The sequence below is a fragment of the Palaemon carinicauda genome, unplaced genomic scaffold (genome assembly GCF_036898095.1).
Source record: "Palaemon carinicauda isolate YSFRI2023 unplaced genomic scaffold, ASM3689809v2 scaffold306, whole genome shotgun sequence".
NCBI classification, from domain to species: Eukaryota; Metazoa; Arthropoda; class Malacostraca; order Decapoda; family Palaemonidae; genus Palaemon; species Palaemon carinicauda.
Genome location: NW_027170729.1, coordinates 165,589 through 175,000, shown reverse-complemented (window position 1 = coordinate 175,000; position 9,412 = coordinate 165,589). Strand labels below are relative to the sequence as shown.

Genomic DNA, 9,412 nt, shown 5'->3' with positions numbered 1-9,412 from the left:
AGAGGCAAGAGAGCGTGCTAGAAATAGGAATGAATGGCGAACGATTGTGACACAGTTCCGGTAGGCCCTGCTGCTTCCTCCGGCGACTAGGATGACCGCGGAGGTAGCAGCAGTAGGGGATTCAGCGTTATGAAGCTTCATCTGTGGTGGATAATGGGGGAGGGTGGGCTGTGGCACCCTAGCAGTACAAGCCGAACTCAGTTGAGTCCCTTGTCAGGCTGGGAGGAACGTAGAGAGGAGAGGTCCCCTTTTTTGTTTCATTTGTTTGATGTCGGCTACCCCCAAAATTGGGGGAAGTGCCTTGGTGTATGTATGTATGTATGTATTAGTTTTTTAATCTAATTTTTTTTTTAATTTTTGGCATCACTTGTATCAAATTATAACAAGTTAGTAAACTAGGTTAGGGTATATTTCTTAGTCGTTACTACTCTATGCCAAAGTTGTTAAATTAATCTATACTGTATGTGCATAAAAAAAATATTATAATGATAGAAGGATTAATAAAATGCAACAAAAAGTAATTTTAAGACTTATATTAAACAATGACATATAGAGAACATGATATCTAAATTTAAAAATGTATCACATGACTGTGGTTACCAAAATTTCATGACCTTCACAAGAGTCTGTTAATGAATCAGCAAACAATAACACCTTCGACTGAAACCAGACTCAAAATGAATTCCATACACTGTACTGTATGTTGTTTTATCTTTTCGAAAGTAATATCTCTTAAATATCATGACCTGGGAACCAAACTTACCATTACTGTTTAGAGGTAATTAATTTGTTCATCTTTAAAAGAAAATACAGTAGTTTGAATGTATTTGACCACTGTACAAAAACTTTTGGGAATTGAATTTCTTTATAAAAATACTTTCCTTATTACTCTTGTTCTAATAAAAGTAACTCGAAAATTTGATTTTTTTCCTAGCACATAAACGAAACACTTAGGATACTTTACATGATAATCACTAATGCTAATATTCTATGAAAATAAAATGTATGAGGATGCAAATGATATAGCATCTGTTGACATGACGGAGAATGTAAGAAGTTACCATATAAAAGGACATTTCTCTCTCAAAACTTTAACTCCATATTTCTCCCATTCTGCTTGTTGTATCCACAATTCACTGCTCCCCTCTAAGCAAGTCATGAGAGCTGCGCCTTTCCACGCCGTCATACTTGGATCCATGTCCTTAGCACGAGTGATAATCTCAATTTGTTCTGGAAAATATGAAGTTAACCATATGTTAGTTATGCAAAGTTATGAAAATGGCTTCATGCTAATTTCCACTGACATTGTAGAAGAAAACAGTCATTATTATTATTATTATTACTAGCCAAGCTCCAACCCTAGTTGGAAAAGCAAGATGCTATAAGCCCAAGGGCTCCAATATGGAAAAATACCCCAGTGAGGAAATGAAATAAGGAAATACATAAATGATGTGAACAAATTAACAATAAATCATTATCTTAAAAAAAAGCTGATAAAGAGCGCACAACAAAACAACACAACAGTAGATCGAAGCTGCGACAAAGGAATGAGGCGCCAGAGACGTATGAGGGCACCGTAAGGTGAGAGGATATGTGACGGCTCCTCACTTATCCTTCCTCTTAGTGGAATAGACACGGTAAAGTCTATTGGGGGTGCAGATATCCATGGTTATCTTCGGATACGTCCCTGATTACAGTGAGCCCTCGTTTATCGCGGTAGATAGGTTCAAGACCCGGCCGCGATAGGTGAAAATCCGCGAAGTAGTGACACCATATTTACGTATTTATTTAACATGTATATTCAGACTTTTAAAACCTTCCCTTGTATGTAGTACTGTTAACAAACTACAGTACCCTTTAATGTACAGAACACTTAATGCATGTACTACAGTACCCTAAACTAAAACAGGCACAAATATTAAAGGCGATTTTATATCATGCGTTTCCTAAACACGCCAAAAAGCACTATAAAGAATGGCAACCAATATTTTGTTTACGTTTATCTCTGATCATAATGAAGAAACAAACGCATTTAGTGTACACATCTGTGTATAGGTTAGTTTTTGCATCGATTATATTGATTATACAGTATGTTGATTTTGTTATTACCAATGTTTTACTTAATTTTTCTTAGGACTTCCAAATGAAATGTTTTTCTTTATGACGCCGCCGTTTTAGGCGGCGTCATAAAGTATGCTCCATCTTCGTTCGTAATAAACAAACGAAGGCATTTAACGCGCATGATGAAAGTGATAAATAATGATATTACAGTAAAAGCATTTAGAAAATACGTTATTACAAATATTATTTACCGTATCTATATAAAATCATACAGTACATACGTAGCAAAGCAGGAAAACAATTTACGAGAGAGAGAGAGAGAGAGAGAGAGAGAGAGAGAGAGAGAGAGAGAGAGAGAGAGAGAGAGTTGTTTTACGTACGTAAATGCAAATTTTAAACAAAAAAATATGATAGGTTATAGCATGTATATTCAGACTTTTAAAACCTTCCCTTTAACTTAATGCATACTAAACTAAAACAGGCACAAATATTAAAATTTTAGAATCTTAAAGTAAAACATGTATAAAGAAAATAAAGATTGTTACTGTACTCACCACGAAAGAAGTTCAAGAAAAACTTGAATGATGATGGCGATGAATTTGCTGCACAGTAGAAATGATGATGATGCAGCTGATGATGTCTTCTACTGTGCAGCCAATGATAGTATTTTACGTCTCTTCAGACGGAGGTGTCTTTTCCTGGGACACCTCTTCAACTTCTTCCTGGGACACTTCTTCAATTTCTTCCGAAGGGGTAGTAGCGGGAGGAACTGGCTCTTTTTTGTGAGGCTGGAAGAACATTGTGATAGGAAGTTGCTGCCGCTGCTTCTTTTTTCGCTCGAAGAGCATCCTGTAGGGAGTCATGATGTCATCGATCTTGTTGCAGAATTGCATAGACCGAACCATATCCTCGTTCCACTCTTGCGACATTTCTTTCACCTCCTTCACATGGTTGCAGAACTTGGCAAGCCGTTCTAATGTTAAGCTCGTTTCTTTGACATTTTCTTGGGTCTCTTCTTGCGTTTCACTGTCTTCTTCACTGGCCGATTTCGTCAGGTCTTCTAGGTCTGCGTCAGTTAGCGGCTGGGAATGGCAGTCCAACAACTCGTCGACGTCGTCAGTCGTCATGTCGCCAAACCCGTCACCTCCAATTATCGCAGCCAACTGCACAGATTTGCGTATTGCAGAGTGTTGAATCTCAGATGGTGTAAATCCCTCGTCATCGTAAACAATCTGGGGCCACAACTTCTTCCAGCTCGCATTGACAGTAGCAGGTTTCATTTCTTGCAGTGCCTTCTGGATGTTCTGCAGGCACGTGGCTATTGTGTACTTCTGCCAGAACGCCTTCAAATTGAAATTTTCATCTTCATCTTCTTGGGCAGCATCCACACACGCAACGAGGTCCGCCAAGGTATTCTTCGTGTAGAGGGCCTTGAACGCCCTGATAACCCCCTGGTCCATCGGTTGAATTAATGACGTGGTGTTGGGTGGCAGGAACTCAACCTGAATGCCCTCATGCGACAGATCAGTTGCGTGTCCACCAGCGTTATCCATAGAGAGAAGGATCTTAAATGGTAAGCCCTTCTCTACGAGATATTTGCTGACTTGCGGGATAAAACACTGGTGGAACCAGTTGGAGGTCAGCATCTTCGTAATCCATGCTTTTTGATTATGCATCCAGTACACGGGAAGGAGATTCTTATTTTTATTTTTCAAAGCACGAGGATTTTTCGACTTGTAAATAAGCCCCGGCTTTAGCAAAAATCCAGCTGCATTGCCACACATCACGATCTTTGAATGCTTTAAAGCCAGAGGCTTTGGCTTGTTCTTTGAACAGGAAAATTCGCGACGGCATTCTCTTCCAAAACAAGCCGGTCTCATCCATATTAATCACTTGTCCCGGCTTGTATCCACCTTCAGCGATAATGTTCTTGAACGTCTCGTTCGTGTAAGTTTCAGCAGCGGCAGTGTCAGCGGAAGCAGCCTCGCCATGCAGGGAAACGCTTTTCAGGCCGAAGCATTTCTGAAACTTCGCGAACCATCCTTTGCTGGCGGAAAAATGTTGTTTCTGAGGCTGGGAATCAGTGGATGTCCCTGGTTGAGGTTCATCTACATCATCTTCTTCTTCAGCATGGTCGCCATCGTCGTCTTGAGGTTCCTTTGCTGCAAAATTCTCATACAAGCCCAAAGCCTTGGTTCAGATGGTGTTCGTATCCAAGGCTATGTTCTTCTTCCGGCAGTCGGCAATCCACACTGCTAAAGCATCTTCCATACGTACGATCGTTTTATTACGCGTGGTAATGACTCACTTCGCTGATCTGCTAAAGGTGGTGGTAGCCGTCTTTCTAATGTTCGCCTCGTCCTTCTTGATGTAGCGAACGGTGGATTCGTTCACTCCAAAATGGCGGGCTGCGGCCGCGTAACTTTTGCCTTCTTTTAACATATCGAGAAGCGTTATCTTCTCAGCAATCGTCATCATCTTTCGGTGGCGTTTAGGCTCACTACCAGCCTTAGCAGAAGCAGAACACTTGGGAGCCATTGTACAGTAGGGGTTAAACAGAAAGTTCAACAAAAAGTTCAACTTAAAACAGTCACACACAGCACAGATTAAAGTTCACAATAACGTAGCAGCATCTACCCAGCGAGAGAGCGGTGAATGAAGTGGCCGCGAAAAGATGCTGCGGGTTGGAGAAGCGGTCAAAACACCAATCACAGGCTAGATTTCAAAACTTGGGTTCTGATTCGTCATCTATCAGCACTTGAACCAATCACAGTCTGTCTTACATGCTACGTAGCAGTTACCAATTCAAATACAAGGTACTACAGTACTTATACAGCTTTACATACGCTATTTTACGCTTGTTTTGTTGTAGGATATTTATGCTTATTTGAGATGTGATTTTTGCAACAAAGAATATTATTGGATGCAGTACTATGTACGTATACATACAAAAGATTCATGGAAAAGATGCACATCCATTACATTTGTAGTAGTAGCCATCAGCAGCCTTACACCATTCAAATACGGTATGACTGCATTTGATTTGCGTTTCATGTTCGATTTAATTTTACTACGTATTGTATACTGAATTATTGTATGATCACATTCTCTTTTCGTGTTTTATTTCTTTCTGTACTGAATTATATGTCATATGTAATGCAATGAACCATCAGTAAGAGCAGATATTACTAATTACAGTATTAATGGAATTAACGAAATACAGTACGTATTTGGGGTCTTCATATATCGCGGTATTTTCGAAATTTCCGTATAATCCGCGATATGTGTATACTGTATACATGCGTTATGAAAAAAATCCGCAAGTGGTGAATCCGCGAAAGTCGAACCGCGAAGTAGCGAGGGCTCACTGTATACACGATATCGTTGGATAGTCGTTCCGGGGGTTAGAACCCCGTGATACCTAACGATAATTCTCTTGTAATATCACTCGCAGAAATATTATACAGTAAGACGCATCCGAAGGGATCTTCCATCAGGACGACATGGCTATCTCACCCAAAAATGGATTTTTCCTACGTCAAAATCCGTTTTTTATACTATACATTACATGGAAAACTGTCAAAAGTTTTATGGTCTTTGTCTCTGTGATAAAGAATCAGGGAGGGATATTAGGATTTTCTATATTCTGTATGAATGAGTATCCTTTTGATATGAATATAAACTGTTGCGATGAATATAATTCTTTTTCAAACTTAAAAAGCATAGATAGGAGTCTAAATGGAAGACTGTCCATAAAATAATCTTACTATACTAAATAAAAAACTTACTTTTAGAAAGGAATTTACTATTATTGGTGCTATGTTCAATTACTGTATGGTAACTGAGCTGATATAAGAATTCTTTAATATTCAAAATCTTTATGAATATTTCCTTATTAATCTGGAATGCTTGTAGTGAAGGAAAATATTTCTTTAAAATTTGTATTTAAAAAATCAAAGGATATTATGATTCTTCTACTGTTTTTTTGGGCTGGAGTCATGTTGTACAGATGGAAGTTCCTCTAGGCAGCTTTCTACTTGGGATATTTCTTGTGAGTGATATACCAGAGAATTTTACCTGTAGAGGTATCACAGGGAGCAAATATCCCGAATGATATCGTGTATGTAACAGGGACGTGTTTAAAACAACCACGACTTTCCTTCACCCGAATAGAGTTAACCTTGTCTCGAAGGATACTAGATAGAATTGGATACGTGTGAGAGCAGTTACAACTCCAATACCAGTGTGTTACTGTAAACAGGTTTGCTGGTTCTCCATTCCTTCTTGCAGTGCCATATTGATTGCTTGTTTTGTCTAGTTTTTGTGTGATTTTGGGATTATGGATGCTTCTGCTTCATCTGCAATGGTTGAGTACAATACCCTTTTTTGGTGGAGAATTTTGCATCTCCCCCCTTGTTTTTTGCACAATGCATCTGTTTTTTGCCTCGCCCACGCCGCATGGTCGAAGCCAGAAGCTCATATTTTTTAATTCCTGTGCTTTATAAGAATTTCTTAGCTAGCCTTAGTGTGTTGCATATATACTTTTACAATTGTGGTATTATTCTTGGCTAGACATTTGGTTTATTGCATGCTCGTCTTACCTGGTCTATGGCCTAGGCTAACTATTTACCCATAGTCTATGGCCTAGGGTAGCTAATTTTTCTGACCCCACACTCCCCTTCTTGCCACATAACTGTATGGTTCTCGTGATGGTTGGCACACCCCTCTGTCTCTCTTTTTGGAAAGGCGGCATTGGTTGAGGGAACTTGTTCTCTGTGCCTACATACTGTAGATCCCTTGAAACGAATTCGGATTGTTCTAATACTGTACTACAGTTAGGCCTTCCTCTCCTGCCGCCTAACCATTTTATAAGGTTCCCTTCCCTTTCCCCCTCTATGTTAGACTTAGTCCCCCTTGCCGTGGTACTCAGGTTCCTAGCGATGTATTAGTTCTCTCTGCCAACTCAGCGGTCGCTTCTTGGTAGCCGGCTGCTCCTTCTCCTTCCTGGTTAGGCTGCGGTTTCTTCCTGGCTGTGGAACTACAGGTCCTTTGCCTAGTCTGCCTTTCCCTGGCATTTGAGGATCCCTTGATTGCTATGTATCTGTCAGCCTACTCCTACATAGGTAAAGGAACTAGATCCTTAAAAGGAACCTTTTTTCTTGCCGCCTTAGCTGTCGCCTTGTTTCTGGTAGACAGCTTCCTCCTCTTAGGCTATGTCTCTCTCGATGTGGAGCCTCGGCTCCTTTGTCCGGTCGGAATTTCCCTGGCTTGAGGGGTACCACATTGCCATATTTTTCAGACTTGACGAATTGAGCGTCTTTAGCCCTAGATGTGAGTAGGCTGGGGATCTCCTCCTCTTTTAGTAGGGGAGAGCTTTCCCCATGCCGCCTTAGACTTGTAGGCGGTGTCTACACCCTTTAATGTCTTCCACAAGAGATTTCCTTCCCTCCTCTATCTCTATTTGGGAATTTTATTAGTATTGCTGAAATATTTAAAGTATTATGAACAGTCTCTTAACCTTACCCAGCGTATATTTGACGATAGCTTATAAATAAGCTGTCGTTATATAATATCTCTTCCAATCATATTCGAGGGACATTATCCTTTAAACTGATCGATTGGATACCTCCTAGTTGTCAGGAATTTCATTGGATTCGCAAATTCTTTGTATTCTGGCCATTTCAGACGGCTCTCATTAATTTTAATGGGCAGAACCTCATTATTTTATAAATCTGATGTTAACAACTAGGCAAGTGGCAGTCAGCTTTACCAGTTAACCATTTCTATCTGGTCTACCCATTTCCTTTTACCCTCTGACTAGTTTTCTATGGGACTGTCTACCGATTGCTGACTTAGCAATGCCTATTTACCGCGCTGCGTCGACGTACCTGACGGGTAATGAAAGGTTAGTCCATGGTCCCAGGTCGGCAATACACAGCTGCCTCCTTAGGCATAGCTGTTGCCGCCTTAGGTCGAATGGTATCTGATTTTGCCACCTCAGGTTGCCTGATTGATTGATTTTGGGGAAAAAGTGTTCTATTGGTATGAATCTTTTTCTTTCCCTCAATTTTACTATGCTATGGGAATTCATCTGGAATTCTGAGCTATTTGGCGTGAGCTTCCATTGTAGTGTGGCCTTAGCCGTAGCAGTAGGGTTGATTTCACTTTCGAGGAATGTTATTTCCAGTTTTATATATTCAATAATTGAAGAAATGTGAGATATTTTCCATATGCATTAATAGGTAGCCAACAATCCCTTATTCATTCATTACATCAAAGACCTACAGTATATTACTATCTTGATAAATTATTTCTTGGTTGTCCTAATGGTTCATAACGATATGTCCTAGAATACCTAGAAACGAATGTATGTCATTATGAACCACTGGATTCTGAACGACATCTAAAAGACTCAAAACTCATTACTTTAATTTGCTAATATTGATATAATTTCACATTACAGAAAAGCTGTGATGAAATCACTGAATTTCTTACCTGGTCTGTACGCGACAGGAATCTGAAGTGCCAACCTATTCTGTAGCCATTTTCCTAAACTTTTGAATTTTGCTCCACCGCCAACAATAAGAATGCTGCTGTACATTTTACGCTTCATTTCATCAGTCGCTGAATATAAAAAAAGAAAAGAAAATATAGAAAATTTCTATTCATAACATACACAATACCTAACTATAAAATCAAGAGTACAATATATAATAGCATTCATCAGTTTTATCTTAAATTACAAGTACTTTTTTATAAATATTGTCTGAATAAGTACTGAAGAAAAACAACCATGAAAATAGTTCAGTTAAATACCACACATTGTGAATGAATTCAGGTAATCTTGCAAAATAATAACTTTGCCATACATGCTACCCCATCAGGCAATAAACAACCAAATATGTATTCAAAGGAATGATTTTTTAAAATTGCCATTATCCCTATTGTTATTATTACAAGCCTATCTGCAATCAAAGTTAGAAAAGCAGAATGCTACAGAATCTAAGTCTCTAATAGGGAAAGTAGCAAAGTTTGGAAAGAAAAGAGAAAAGAATAATCAACTATTACCATTATTACTATTATTATTATTATTATTATTATTATTACTAGATTAGCTACAATTCTGGTTGGATAAGCAGGATGCTATAAGCCCAAGGCCTTCAACAGGGAAAATAAAATAGCTCACTGAGGAAAGGAAATAAGGAAACAGATAGAACAGTGTGCCTGAGTGCACCCTCAAGCAAGAGAACTCTAATCCAAGACAATGGAAGACCATGGTACAGAGGTTATGATACTACCCAAAATTAAATAACAATAGTTTAATTTTGGAATTTCATTATCCTAGAAGAGC

At 39.1% G+C, this 9,412-nt stretch overlaps 1 protein-coding gene across 1 annotated transcript in view; it reads right to left on the bottom strand.

Moving 5' to 3' along the window:
• Positions 1–515: 515 nt before the first annotated feature.
• Positions 516–9,412, bottom strand: part of LOC137636467 (actin-related protein 8-like) — a 162,146-nt gene continuing 153,249 nt past the window's right edge. Inside the window, exons 8-9 of the mRNA XM_068368896.1 lie at positions 8,557–8,685; positions 516–1,230 (exon numbers count right to left, since the gene is read on the bottom strand). Of these exons, the coding sequence (XP_068224997.1) occupies positions 1,058–1,230; positions 8,557–8,685 (302 nt within the window). The 3' untranslated portion in view covers positions 516–1,057. The remainder of the gene's footprint in view (positions 1,231–8,556; positions 8,686–9,412) is intronic.